We start from the raw sequence: 14951 nt of genomic DNA, 5'->3' as shown, positions 1-14951 counted from the left end.
CCCCCAAACTCACATTTCTTGCCCCGTTACCTAATGCACAAGACAATATGGTTCTGGGGAGCTTTATACCCCAGAAACCAAAGCCACACACCCAGGAAGAGGACAAATAAAGCCAGAGAGCGGGGTCTCCCACATGAGCCGCCAGCCGGGAGCCACTGCAGGAAGAAATGTCTAGAGCAGTGGTTCCCAACCTGAGCATCTCTAAATCCTGATGCCTCCCTCCCTGTGACATATAACTCCAATTATTCAAAAAGTGACTCCTATGCACGTTGGAGGAAGGCCATTAACTTGGTCTAAACAGACTTCCAAAGAACATGGCATCCATGAAAGAGAAAAATAAAAGAACGAAAGGACAGCTGAAGTACTGAGGAAGAAATCACTAAGAAATGGTTAACAAATAATAATAATACTATGAAGTGATATGAAAAAATAGCAAATAAAGTTTCAAAACGCATAATAGAGAACTGAAATGCATAAATACGTCACAATACATATTTATAGACTGTATATGAGGCCCCTAGAACCATAAGAAATGCACAAAACTCACTGTTAATAACTCATCCTCGAATTGCCCCCCTTAAGAATCAAACTGCCCCCCTGTGGCGTGTGCCCACGCTGGGAACCACTGGCCTAGAGCGATGGGGTGAGGGTGAGGCCCACTGGAGGCAGAAAGCAGCCTTCCCTCCCCTGCGACTCCTGTCCCAGGCAAGCGGCCTGAGTCTCTGTGTTCTCAGATGGAAAGTGGGGTGGGGGCCCTTTCTGACCCCCATTGTGGGGGACCCTTTGCTTCAGCCGCCAGGCCAGTGCCACAGACTCTTGTGATATGGAGTCAGATGGGGAGCAAGGCTGGCGGGACACAGACTTTACTTCCCAGGCTGTGGACATGGATTACAGATGCTGTGCAAGGGTGTGTGCAGGAGTGTGTGTGTGTGTGTGTGTCTGCTTCAGAGGGTGCGAGTGTGTGTTTAAATGTGTGTGAGAGTTTGTATGTTTGAGGCTATACAAAGTGTGTAAATGTGTGTGTGAGAGAGCATGTGCCTGCATATTTGTGGTGTGTGTGTGTGTGGTGTATGTGGTGTGGTGTGTGTGTGTGTGTGTGTGTGTGTGTGTGTGTGTGTGGTGTGTGTGTGGTATGCGGTATGTGGTGTGTGTGGTGTATGTGGTGTGTGTGTGTGTGGCGTGTGGTGTGTGTGTGTGTGTGTGTGTGTGGTGTATGTGGTGTGTGTGTGGTGTGTGTGGTGTGTGTGTATGTGGCGTGTGGTGTGTGTGTGTGGTGTGTGTGGTGTGTGTGTATGTGGCGCGTGTGTGTGGTGTGTGTGGTGTGTGTGTATGTGGCGTGTGTGTGTGGTGTGTGTGTATGTGGTGTGTGTGTATGTGGCATGTGTGGTGTATGTGTGGTATGTGGTATGTGGTATGTGTGGTGTATGTGGTGTGTGGTGTATGTGGTGTGTGTGTGTGTGGTGTATGAGGGGTGTGTGTGTGTGTGGTGTATGTGGGGTGTGTGTGTGTGTGTGTGTGTGTGGTATGTGGTGTGTGGTGTATGTGGTGTGTGTGTGTGTGTGTGGTGTATGTGGTGTGTGTGTGTGTGGTGTATGTGGTGTGTGTGTGTGGTGTATGTGGTGTGTGTGTGTGTGTGTGTGTGTGGTGTATGTGGTGTGTGTGTGTGTGTGTGTGTGGTATGTGGTGTGTGGTGTATGTGGTGTGTGTGTGTGTGTGGTGTATGTGGTGTGTGTGGTGTATGTGGTGTGTGTGGTGTGTGGTGTGTGTGTGTGTGTGTGTGTGTGTGTGGTGTGTGGGGGGGTGTGTGTGTGGGGGGGGTGTGTGTGCGCGCGCATGTGTGGTGTATGTGGCGTGTGGTGTGTGTGTGTGTGTGGTGTATGTGGTGTGTGTGTGGTGTATGTGGCATGTGTGTGTGTGTGGTGTATGTGGTGTGTGTGGTGTGTGTGGCGTGTGTGTGTGGTGTATATGGTGTGTGTGGTGTGTGTATGTGGTATGTGGTATGTGGTGTGTGTGTGTGGTGTGTGTGTGTGGTGTGTGTGGTGTGTGTGGTGTGTGTGGTGTGTGTGGTGTGTGTGTGTGTGGTGTATGTGGTGTGTGTGGTGTGTGTATGTGGTATGTGGTATGTGGTGTGTGTGTGGTGTGTGTGTGTGGTGTGTGTGGTGTGTGTGGTGTGTGTGGTGTGTGTGTGTGTGGTGTATGTGGTGTGTGTGGTGTGTGTATGTGGTATGTGGTATGTGGTGTGTGTGTGGTGTGTGTGTGTGTGTGTGGTGTGTGTGTGTGGTGTATGTGGTGTGTGGTGTGTGTGTGGTGTATGTGGTGTGTGTGGTGTGTGTGGTGTGTGTGTGTGTGGTGTATGTGGTGTGTGTGGTGTGTGTATGTGGTATGTGGTATGTGGTGTGTGTGTGTGGTGTGTGTGTGTGTGTGTGGTGTGTGTGTGTGTGGTGTGTGTGTGGTGTATGTGGTGTGTGGTGTGTGTGTGGTGTATGTGGTGTGTGTGTGTGGTGTGTGTGTGTGTGGTGTATGTGGCGTGTGGTGTGTGTGTGTGTGTGGCGTGTGTGTGTGTGTGTGTGTGGTGTGTGTGTGTGGTGTATGTGGTGTGTGTGTGTGTGGTGTGTGTGTGTGTGTGTGGTGTATGTGTGTGGTGTATGTGGTGTGTGTGTGTGTGTGGTGTGTGTGTGTGTGTGTGTGGTGTGTGTGTGGTGTATGTGGTGTGTGTGTGTGTGTGGTGTGTGTGTGTGGTGTATGTGGTGTGTGTGGTGTGTGTATGTGGTATGTGGTATGTGGTGTGTGTGTGGTGTGTGTGTGTGTGTGTGTGGTGTGTGTGTGTGTGTGTGTGTGTGGTGTGTGTGTGTGCCCGCTGGGGGCGGGGAAGGGAGCTGGTGGAAGTGGGAAGCTGGCGGACTGATGCGGGCAGAGTGGACAAAAAGAGGCAGGTCTTGCCTTTGAGGCGGCGGGCGGAGAGCAGGAGGAGAAAGGAGCTCTTATTGGTGGTTGTCAAGGAGATGGGCCTGGGGTTTGCTGAACTTTCTTCCCTCTGAGCGTCCAGCCTCGCGCTGAGAGGGGCCATTGATTTCCAGCCGCCGCGCGGGCGGGGGTCTTCGATGCCGGCGCCGGAGGTCACAGGCGTCAGGTGTGGACCCCAGGCCGGCACGGAGCAGCTCGTGGGTTGCATGGCCGCCAGGATGCTCCCGCGGCCCCCAACCCTCCGCCCTGCCCGGTCTGTCCCTGCGCAGCCTCAGGCCTCCAGTTCCCGGGGCATCAAGCCAGGACGCCCCGCAAAGTGCCATTGCCCCGCTCGGAGCTCTCCCGCACCCCTTCCAGGCGTGGGTTCTGCGATTGTCCCGTGACAAGCACGCCCGTGGGCCACTGTCCTCTGGGGAGTAGGAAACGGCTCATTTGTCATGAACGTAAATTTCCAACCGCTCCTCACGATGTTTTCCTGTCTGGCTATTTCGCCGCTGCCTTGCCAGCGCTTAGCACGTAGTAGGTGTTCAATAAACATGTAGTGAAAGGGTGAACGTGCGGTTCTGCTGCGAGCACTGGCGTTTCTCTCACTGGGAACGGGTGCCGGGCCTTTCTAACCCTCCGAGAACCGGTGGCGGGCCCCCGCCTCACCCCAGTGTGTGTGCGCGGGGGGCCTGGGGGGGGGGTGCTGCCCCTAGAAGGGCGGTCACCCTAGATGACCGGGGTGTAGGGGGGAGGAGCGGACAGGCGGAGGGAGCAGCGTCCGTGTAAGCCGCCGCCTGGCCGAGACCGCGCACCCCGCGGCTGCGCGAGCCCCCCGGGCCCCTACCCCCCACCTGCCGCCCGCCGGGAGGGGCGGGTTGGTCCGGTCCCCCCCTCCCCACCCCGGCGCCGCCCCTCCCCCCGCGGCCCGACCACCGGCGCCCATTGGCCGGCCGCGCGCGGCTTCCCGCCCCCAAGCACCACGGGCCAATGAACGCGCGGCTGTCAGCTCGTCAGCCGCGCCGGCTGGAGGAAGCGAGCCCGAGCGGTGGCCGCGGAGCCAGCAGCGGGAGCGCTCGCCGAGCGGCCAGTCGGGATCCCCGCGCCCGGCTCGCCCGCACCCGGCCCGGCCCGGCCCGCAGCGAGCATGGGCGCGGCGGCCGTGCGCTGGCACTTGTGCGTGCTGCTCGCCCTGGGCGCGCGTGGGCAGCTGGCGGGGGGCAGCGGGCTCCCAGGTAAGCCCCACGGGGGGCGGCGGGCGCCGGGCGGCGGCGGCGGGTCCCGGGCGGGTCCCCTGCCCCGCGCAGTCGGGAGCGCCGAAGCCCGCACGGTTCCTTGTCCGCCCCGGACTCTTTGCAAAGTAACTTCTGGGACCCGCGCGGGGCGCCCCCTCCCCGCGGACCGGGTGGCCCGGGGCTACCGGAGCGGCCGGCCCGCAGCTGGGGCTGGTGGACTGAGGTCCCGGGGGAGGAGGAGGGCGAGGGCGGGGAGGAAGAAAGAAAGCGAGGCCCCGGGCCGAGGGCCCCCGCCCCGCGCGGACGGAGAGGGGAGAGTGGGGACCCCGGAGCCGGACGGGCGCTCCCCCAGGGTTAGAGGGGAGACTGCGAGGGGGTGGCCCGGGGAGAAAGGACGGACGTAGAGAGAAAGGAGGGTGGCAGATGAAGGGACAGACGGACAGAAGGAGACACGGAGGGAACACACAAAAGGACACAGGGAGAATCCCAATGAAGACAGACGTGGAGGGAGAGAAGACACCGAGGACCGAGACGGGAGGGAGGGGAGGGGGAGACGGAGCGGGGAGGAGGAGGCACACCCGCAGCGGGAAAGGAAACGATCAAAGAGGGAGACTGAGGGACGGACGACCAAGGGACAGGAAGGCAGAGGGGAGATGGAGGCAGACGCCCAGAGGGGAGAGGGATGGAGATGGCTGGAAAGCGATAGGCAGATGGACAGTCGGGCAGGAGGCAGGACAGACAGACGGACACTGAGGGGAGGAGATGGAGGAAACCGAGAGGATAGCAGACATGGGACGGGGTGGGCCAGGAGGTGCAGGAGGGAAGGAAGCAGGAGACACTGAGGAAGGAGTTACTGGCGTCCGAGTAACCCGACCCCAGCTTGGGTTAGGCAGGCAGCAGAGGAGAGGAGGGGGCTCCCCAGGATTTCATAGGGCCCTGCCCCTCCCACTCTCCTGGTGTCTGGGAGGGTCTCGCCCACAAAGCTGACGGCAGGGTCTCCCCTCCCACAGCTCCTCCCTTCCTCTCCCTGGTGTGGGGAGGTCGGGGGTGGGTCCTACCTGCCCCTGGTGCTCTCCTGGGCTTTTTCCGGGCGTGCACACGAACACACACACACACACACACGCACGCACGCACGCACGCGTGCGTGCGCGCGCGCGCACTGCCACACTGGGCTCCCTGAGGTCTGCATTTGGCCACGGGAGTCACGCCCTGAGTGAGGAGGCCAGACCATTTCAATTCCGTAGTTGCAGCTGAGCTGCTTTTCACGTGCCCCCTGCCCCCCAGGAAGCTGGGGTCCTGCTGCCCACACCCCCACTTATCTGGGGGTGTCTCTCCTGAGCTTTGAGGTCCTAAAATTTCGTTTGGCTGTTCCTGTATGAGCCTCTCCCCGCCTCTCTGTCTCTCCTCCACGTCTGTCTCCGCCCCCAGCTCCTCCCCACGGAAGCCTTGTGCTGGGGACACACCAAAGTCAGAGCCTGTGGGGGGAGCCCCAGCCCAGGACGGGGAGCATGGCCGAGCACCCCTGGGACAAATGGCCTGTGGCTGCTCTCCCGCTCCTGAAACTCACCTGCCCTCTCCCCAGCCCCCACCTGAGGGTGCCCCTTTGGCTAACAGCCATTCCTTCCCATCCTCAGGAGGACGCTGGCCTCGATGGGACACGGGGGGTTAGAGGCGCAAGGGCTCCAGAGCGCCAGACAGCCCCCCTCATTCCTGTGCACTGGCCCTTAGGGAGCAGGGAGCGCAGGGCCTGTGGCCTGCTTCCCCCGCTGACCCTGTCTCAGAAGTGGCTGCAGTGGCCCTGTCCGGCCTCTGACTTCCTGCCTTTGAGGCTGTGCCACCCCTGCATGGGGGTCCCTCTGTCATCACTTCCCCAGAGGGGGGGTCCTGCCGGCCCCTGGACACCGAGGGCTGGCTCGGGCCTCCTGCCTCTGTCCCCCCTTCCTTAGGGCAGATGCAGAGAACAAGCTGCTGGCCTGAGCAGATACACCACCCTGAAAAGTGATGCCACCTGCTGTGTGCACACGCGTGCATGTGCGTGCATGGGTCTGTGTGCATGTGTGTGTGTGCATGTGTGCGTGTGCATGTGCGAGCGTGCAGGGAAGTGACTGTATTTCTTCTGATGCTTCTTCCTTTGGGGGCAGGCTGGAGCCTTAGGATTAGGGCAGAGGAGGAAAGCAGCAGTGGTTTCTTAGAGCCCCCCTGGACCCCCCTGAGCCCCCAGGAAGCCTGGTGCCAGCCAGCGGAGTCATTCCAGGGGTTTTCTTTGAGGACCCGACAGCGCAGAGGGAGGCCGGAGGCATGGAGAGGCGGGCTTGCCCCTGGGTGCCTGTGGCTGCAGGGTTCCTTGTACTGTCCTCTGGGTCCGTCCCTCTGTCTGTCTGTCCGCATCAGTATGACATTCAGAGCAGGATGGAGGTAACACGGCAGGTAGACAAGCTCTGGACCTGACCTTCAGCCTCTGCCCCTAAGGAGCCACTGACCTACAACCCCCCCCCCCCCCCCGCCGGGCCTCAGTTTCCTCATCTGTAACCTACCTTATAGCTGGGGTTCTCCTGGCTCTGCTCTCCTGTGCCCCGAAGGTCCTCTTCCTGTCTGAGGGGTGTGTGTGTCTGTGTGTGTGTGTGAGAGTGTGTATGAGAGTGTGAGTGTGTGTATATGTGAGTGTGTATGAGTGTGTCTGTGTATGTGAGAATGTGTGTGTGTGAGAGAGAGTGTGTGTGAGTGTGTGTGTGAGAGTGTGTGTGTATATGTGAGTGTGTATGAGTGTGTCTGTGTATGTGAGAATGTGTGTGAGAGTGTGTGTGTATATGTGAGTGTGTATGAGTGTGTCTGTGAGAATGTGTGTGAGAGTGTGTGTGTATATGTGAGTGTGAGTGTGTCTGTGTATATGAGAATGTGTGTGTGTGAGAGTGTGAGTGTGTGTATATGTGTGTATGAGTGTGTCTGTGTATGTGAGAATGTGTGTGTGTGTGAGTGTGTGTATATGTGAGTGTGTATGAGTGTGTCTGTGTATGTGAGAATGTGTGTGGTGTGTGTGTGTGTGTGTGTGTGTGTGAGTGTATGTGAGAGAGTGTGAGTGTGGTGTGTGTGTGACTGTGTGTGAGAGAGAGTGTGTGACTGTGGTGTGTGTGTGTGAGAGTGTGAGTGTGAGTGTGTGTAAGAGTGTGTGTGTGAGTATGTGAGTGTGAGTATGTGTGTGTGAGTGTGGTGTGTGTGTGTGTGAGAGAGTGAGTGTGTGAGTATGTGAGTGTGTGTGTGTATGTGAGTGTATGTATGTTTGTATGTGAGTGTGTATGTGAGTGTGTGTGTATGTGTGTGTATGTGTGTGTGCGTGTGAGAGAGTGAGTGTGTGAGTATGTGAGTGTGTGTGTGTGTGTGAGAGTGTGAGTATGTGTGTGTGTGTGGTGTGTGTGAGAGAGTGAGTGTGTGAGTGTGTGTGTGTGTGTGTATGAGTGTGTGTGTGTATGTGAGTGTGAGTATGTGTGTGTGTGTTACAGTGTACACACAGATGCACAAATCTATTTTGCATTACTCTGCCTGGGAGCTGTTCCAGACTGAAGCTGTGTGTGTTGGGGTGGGAGGTGGGGAGTATCAGGAGCCCTCACCACCTAGACTGAACTTGACTTTGGAAGTTGGGACCTGAGAACCAGGTTTGGACGGAGATTTCTGAGGTGGAGAGGAGAGAGGGTGGGGAGTGGGGACCATGGACGGCCGGTGAGCCCGCCGAGGGCCGGTCACTGCGGGGCGCTCCCGGCTGGGAGGTGGAAGCCCCCGGAGAGGCCTGCTTCCCAGCCTCGGGGCTGGGTGGGCTCCCATGTCCCCATCACCTGCCTGGGTCTCCTAACTTGGCCTCTGCTCATGGCTCCAAGCTAGCCTCAGTGTCCCCATCTGTAACCCAACAGGGATGGAGTTAAATTCTTTCAAGGGCTCTACATCCTGTAATGAAGAGAGTGGAGTGGGTTGGAGCGATGCTTGTGGAGGGAACAAGACAGAGAGGGGCTCCTCGCTGCACCCCCAAGCCTCGGTTTTCCCATCTTGTTAGTGGGAACAATAGAGGGATCTGATGGCTCGGTGTGAAAGCGAGTGGGAACCAGCAGCCCCAAAGATGCGCCCAGAGGCCACTTGTCACACTAGCAGTGGTTGTCAACCTCCCTAATGCCGCGGCCCTTTAATACAGTTCCTCATGTTGTGGGGACCCCCAACCATAAAGTTATTTTCGTTGCTACTTCATAACTGTAATGTTGCTACTGTTATGAATCGTCATGTAAATATCTGATATGCAGGATGTATTTTCATTGTTCGCAACCCACAGGTTGAGAACCACTGCACTAGATCATGGCACAGCTGTTACTGTTAACTAGTCCAGTGATCAATGTGGGGCCAGAGGCAGGAGGCGCTCCCTGCTCCACTGCCCCGCCTGCCTCCCGGCCACACCTCACCACTGTCTCCCCTCCCCCAACAGGGGCCACACCTCACCACTGTCTCCCCTCCCCCAACAGGGGCCACACCTCACCACTGTCTCCCCTCCCCCAACAGGGGCCACACCTCACCAGTGTCTCCCCTCCTGCAAGAGAGGCCACACCTCACCACTGTCTCCCCCCCAACCCCCCCACCCCCCGCAACAGGGCCACACCTCACCAGTGTCTCCCCTCCCCCAACAGGAGACGACGTGGACGAGTGCTCGGAGGGCACGGACGAATGCCACATCGATGCCATCTGCCAGAACACGCCCAAGTCCTACAGATGCCTCTGCAAGCCAGGCTTCAAGGGGGAAGGCAGGAAGTGCGAAGGTGAGCCCAGCCAGTCCTTCCGGCCTGCAGCCGCCACCTGGGGGCTCCCCCGGGGGTGGAATCGGGAGTCATGGGGTGCCTGGCTCTCCCTGGGTTTGAAACTTTGGGGTGTTTGTTTTGTTTTTAAGAAATCGAGATGAAGTGTTGAATGATATCTTTGCCCGTCTATCCTGGACTGGATGTGTGTGGGGTAAAGGCCTGAGGTGACACCCCAAGGTCTCTGAAGTCACCCTATGTGGCCTGTAGCTTCCAAAGGACCTGCTAGTAGCCGGCCACACCTGAGCCAGCCCAGGGACGGTGATGTGCTGTCTGTCTGTCCAGCCTTCCTTCCCTGCCCCTGGGTGCTGGTTTGATGTCCAGCACTGGAAACCGCCCCCTGGCAGGCAGAGAGAAAAGAGCGGGCTCCACTGTCTTTGGGGCCGGTCTCTCAGGCCGGATGGAACTTGGGGAGGTGTGTCTAGGAGGGTCTGGTGGGTTTTCTGACTACAGGCCTGGGGCAGGGCCAGCATCCGGGGCCAGAAACAGCACGTGACCGATGTGCACCCCTGGATGAGAAGCTCTGCTCCCAATCTTCCCCGTCTGTCCCCATTTTGTGGATGAGGAAAACTGAGGCTCAGAGAGGAGAGGCATTTTCGCAGACCCCATGCTCTCAGCGGCATGGCCGGCGCTCACAACCGGGTCTCTGGCATCTCGTTTTCTCCTCGTTGAGCCCTGCCCCACTGTCTCCACGTGAGGTTTGTGTTAGGAACGCGACACATACGCTTCTGGACACACTGCACAGGAGCTGGAGTTTTGCAGAAGCAGCTATGCCTTCTGGGGACGCTGACATTGTTTATCCTTCTCATTCGCTGGGCATCTACTTAAGGCTGAGTGCTGGCCAGATGACATGGCCTGGGTCGTGCCTGGTTTGGCCGCATCCTGGCCTTGCTTGGGGCCCAGGAGCCTGAGGGGGAGCTGGCGCTGCCCACAGACCTCTGGCAGGAGGCCAGGCCCCAGGCAGATAGAGCGGACGTCAGCCAGAAGCCTGGTGGCACGTGCTGGCCCGGCTGCTGGCAGGGCCTGGAGGTTAGTTAGCTCGGTGGTTCCAAGTGGCACGTGTGTGGCTCTGTGTCACCGTTTTCTGACCCTATGCTCCCCACTGCAGGCCCAGCGCTCTGGCAAGGGAGAGCCGAGGGTGACCCCATCTCTGCCGGTTCCAGCCACTCACTCAGCTTGTCCTCCTCCAGCTCAGGTCCTAGGTCCCTTCCTGCCAGCCCTGCCAGGAGGCCCACGCTTGGTCGCCTACCTGTTTCCCTGACATCCCCAGAGTCCAGCTTCAGCTTGAGCCCGGATGGGGTCACACTTGCTGGCTCAATGAGCCGACATCCTCTGTGTGAAGGTGAGAGAGGAGGAGGCTGTGACTGTGCCAGGAATTGCCAGGGGCCTCCCTTTCTCCAGCCTGGCTCCGGCCTCTGCCCCTCACTTCCTGAAGTACCACATAACACATGTGTCCTGGCCACACACACAGTCCAGGCTTCCCCTCGCCTAGAGCGCCTTTTCCACCCTTTGTGTTCTGGCTAATTTCTCATCATGTTTTAGATTTGCCTCCTCCAGGAAGCCCTCGCTGATGCCTCCACTACACACACACACACACACACACACAGCTGCTATAGTACCTACTCAGCTCCCTGCTACCCTCCATCATGGCACTTCTGATTCTGGATTGTAACTACGTGTCTTGCTCCCCCACTGAACTATGAGCTCATTTCTTGAGGTCAGCCATGGGCTCGGCGTTGGGGCCGCCACACTGAAGTCGACCTTGGGCTCACAGTGAGCTCCTCAGTTGCAGAGTCTCTTGGGTTTGTCCCCATGTCCCAGCTCTGGGGCAGGCCTACACTAGCAGGCGTGCAGAATACATTTAGTCTCAGTTGGCTCTCTTTTGCCCAGACTGGAGTTCTGGTTAGATGAGCCACGTGTAAGATGCCCCGAGAGATGCGAGGGCCTATGGGAAGTGTGGGTGCTGGGTCCATGAAGGCTCGCTCTGGGCTGCCACCCACCTCTGGTGTGAAGGTTTAGGTAGTCATTTCCCTCCTGAGCCTCAGTTTCTCCTTTGGTTAGATGGGCCCAAAGTACCCCCACCACAGGTGGTGGTTAAAGCAGGCACAAGCTATTTAACCTCTGCAAGTCTGTAAACTAGAGATAATAACAGTGGTGACTTCATGGAGATAGTGTAAGGACTGCATGAGTTAATGCGTATAGAGGATTTGAGCATAACCTGGCACACAGGACACACTCTATAAACATTTCAGCTGCTGTTACCGAGGTGCTGGTGATGGTGCTGATGGGATGGATATGTTAATGAGGATGACATTGATAATGACAGTGATGCTGATGGTAAGGAGGAGGATGTTGATGATGACGATGAGGAAGATGGAGGAGGAGGAGGGTGCTGAGGATGAGGATGTTGATGAGGAGGAGGAGGATGAAGATGATGAGGATGGTGATGATAGTGATGTTGATGACAGTGAGGAGATGAAGATGATGATGATGATGATGATGGTAGTGATGTTGATGACAGTGAGGAGGATGAAGATAAGGATTTTGGTGGTGATAGTGATGTTGATGATAGTGAGGAGGATGAAGATGATGGTAATGAGGAGGATGAAGATGATGGTAATGAGGATGAAGATGATGATGTGATGATAGTGATACTGATGACAGTGAGGAGGATGAAGATAAAGATGATGGTGATGATAGTGATGATGACAGTGAGAAGGATGAAGAGGAGGATGAGAATGTTGATGATGATAATGAGGAAGATGAAGATGATGATGATAGTGAGGAGCTGATGATGATGATGATGATAGTGATGTTGAAGATGAAGAGAATGCTGATGATGGTAACGATGGTGGTGGTGGTGGTGGTGATGATGATACCATGATCAAGCTGATGACCATAATGTTGTTCAGCATATGAAAATGGGTGTGGCTTTGTCTTTTTCCAGCAATACCCAGGTTCTAAAATGGCTGGGAAATGTGATGTTCTGGTTCATTGATGATTCAGATAAACCATATGCATATATTCATATCCCCATAGAGACATACGGACATGTGTGCCGTTCACAGATGACCGTCTACCGAGAACGTACAATAAAATGACAAGTGACAGAAGGCTTTCCTTTGTTCCACTAACCCTCCTTCCGGGCCAGAAGCATACGCTGCCCTGCCCTGCAGCAGACATCCCAGTCCATCGCCCCCTCCAGGCAGCACTCCCACTTCGGGGAAGCCGTTTCCCTCCCGGGCTCTTTGTCTGCAGGTCCTGAGCTGGTGCGGGGTGGGCAGAGGCTGGCGTGGAGGCCGCGGGAAATGAGTGCCCTGTCCTGGGATCTGGTAGACGGCGCTACTGATTGTGATGAGCACAGAGGACGGATCCTCTGCAGACATGCCCGGAGCACGTGGCTCCCACGGTCTCCCTAGTCCTTCACGGGAAATGGACCCAGCGTCTGGGAAGCCCTGTGTGGGGCTGAGTGCGCCTCTTAAACCCTTAACTGTGTCAGCCTTGCAACTTCTGCTGGTTGTGACCCTCCCTTTCGCACACCCAGCATCTGAGGCAGCCCGCCCCTCTCCGGGCTTCTGAGCACACCTTCAAGGCCATCTAGCCATGCCATGCGGCCTGTGATGTGCGGGGATCACTGAGCCTCTCCGTGTGCAGCCACTTGTGTCCGGGGAGCAGTGTGGGGCCCCGTGCAGTCAGCTTGGCAGGAGGCCTGCTTATTCCGACTGAGGTGCCTCAGACTGGTGGGAACGGCTGTGAGCAAGGCTGAGGATGAACCAGTGTCTTCCTGATGGTGTGCATCCTGACAGCATTTGCAGTAGCTCGAGGTAAATCCGTGGATGTGCAGAGTTGGAAGGAACATGAATAGGTGTCCAGGGCAGCCCCTGTGTTTTACAGATAACCACACCAGACCCATTCACACCTCCCAGGCCCATTCACACCTCCCAGACCCATTCACACCTCCCAGACCCATTCACACCTCCCAGGCCCATTCACACCTCCCAGACCCATTCACACCTCCCAGGCCTATTCACACCTCCCAGATCCATTCATACCTCCACTTTGGCCTGGTCACTCTACATTTATGTTTCCCTGTATGTCCTCCTGGAATGTGTAGGATCTGTGGCCTATTCACCTCCAATCCCTAGAATCCAGCACCAGGCCTGGCACAGGGCATGAAAGGCATCTGTTGAGTGGAAGGTTGGGAGGCTGGATCACAATGGTCACCTCTTCCAGGAAGCTTTCCCTGCTGCCCCAGACAGGTGAGCTGTTTGTCACCTGTGGGCACCCTCCTTCAGAGCTCCTGTTACATGCTTTGCGATGACCTATGTGACTTAACTTAAGCCTGGGCCCAGAACCGTTGCCTCCCAAACTCTGAAGGTTTCACAGGTGAGGAAAGTGAGACCTGAGAGCGGGAGGGACTAGTCCAAGGACACCGGTGTGGACCTGTAGCAGAGTTAGGCTGGGGAAACTGGGAGGTCGGTCTCTAGCCCAGTCTCCAGACTAGAAGCAGCAGAACCTGGATTCCAACCCTGGTCAGCATGGGATCTCAGCAGAGGACCAGGCCCCGCAGCCTGTGTGAATGAAGTGGACAGTTCCTAGCTAAGGAGTCCTGGAGGGGGCTGGGGAAGGAAACCCTTTCCTATGCCCACCACCACCCCCTTGCGGCCGCCAGCCCATCGGAGCCAGGCCCTGTGAATGTGATGGTCTCAAAGCGCATCACCCATCGCATAACTAGGAGGTGGCATCCCTCGGGCTTGCCCAGCACTCAGCTGACCACTTTGCGCTGCTGTCATGCTCTAGCCTTCTCTCCCTAACCACACCCCAGCATCACTGCCATCTTTCTAGTTTAAACTTGCCAGCTCCTTCCTACCCCAGGGCCTTTGCATATTCTGTTTGCCCAATCTTTCATTTAGCTAAGCCTGTGCATCCCCAGCTCACCAGCTCCCTTATGCAGAGGCCTTCAGAGAGCTGCCAGGGCCAGCCCTGTCCTGGTCTGAATTAGTTGGGCCTGTTTGTGATCTCTGTACCGAGGGGCAGGCAGGGGTGAAGAGGGTCAGGCCAGGGTGAGGAGGGGGCATTTCATCCCCTTCAAATGCTCAACTCATTTAACCTTAACTGCTTTGTTTCATAGACATTGGCTAAGGAAAAGGACCAAATTATAGCCTGAATTGGGTCTTGCTAATCTTAATTAAAAGCTCTCGTTTATAATCAGGACCAGGCCCCAAACGAGGAGCAAATGCCCTCACATGGCTTGTTGTTTAAGTAACTAAGACCCTCTGGGTAATCGCTGTTTCGCCTGAACCCGCAGCGCACAGCGTCCCTTCTGCGCGGCGCCTCTTCCTCATGGCGCCCCTTCGATGTGCACTGAACTTTTAGACCATTCACTCAAGTGGTTTATTCCTCTTGCAAGTTCCAACTCGGGCCTTCTCCAAAATGCTGTAATTAAAACCCTTGGGGGAAATAAATTTTTGTTTTAGCCACAGTATATCAAATGTATTATTATTTTCCCCCTTTTTTGTGAAAAGGAAAAAAATTACACTGGAGATCACAAAATTAGCATGTGTGCAGTGAATGTAAATAGTCGCTTCCTGACTTGTCTGTCCCCGGGGCTCCCTGTCAGTCACTGAAGTTGGGTAGATTACAGGCCGTGCTATTAAGTGTTTTAACAAAACTCCTAGTAACACACCCAGTGATCCATTTAGTCTCACATCAGGAGCAAAAACAAAAACACACCTTAAAACCAACTGGCCCGCTTAGGGAACAATGCCTGTGACCTTATTAAATCGTTTTCATCACTGTTATTGTCCACTTTACTCAAAGTCCAGATAAAATTCTGCTTTGGGGGAGGCCAGGAAAGGCCACAGGAGGTAAAGTCTTAAAACGTGCAATTATGGGCGCGAACATGTGCCTCCTGGCCGCAGATGAAAGGCTCCAGGTCTGCGGA

General features: G+C 56.3%; 1 protein-coding gene across 2 annotated transcripts in view; it reads left to right on the top strand.

Annotated features, from left to right (window-relative positions):
* Positions 1-4037: 4037 nt before the first annotated feature.
* The window catches only part of SCUBE1 (signal peptide, CUB domain and EGF like domain containing 1), a 99321-nt gene continuing 88407 nt past the window's right edge, over positions 4038-14951 (top strand). For both annotated transcript variants that reach the window (XM_070411262.1, XM_070411261.1), the window contains exons 1-2: positions 4038-4181; positions 8843-8971. In XM_070411262.1, the coding sequence (XP_070267363.1) occupies positions 4094-4181; positions 8843-8971 (217 nt within the window). In that variant the 5' untranslated portion in view covers positions 4038-4093. The remainder of the gene's footprint in view (positions 4182-8842; positions 8972-14951) is intronic.

Source organism: Myotis yumanensis, unplaced genomic scaffold (assembly GCF_028538775.1).
Source record: "Myotis yumanensis isolate MYYU_CA2020_CCGP unplaced genomic scaffold, mMyoYum1.0.hap1 SCAF_3, whole genome shotgun sequence".
NCBI classification, from domain to species: domain Eukaryota; kingdom Metazoa; phylum Chordata; class Mammalia; order Chiroptera; family Vespertilionidae; genus Myotis; species Myotis yumanensis.
The sequence above is the reverse complement of the archived record's forward strand: the minus strand, read 5'-3'. Positions and strand labels throughout refer to the sequence as shown.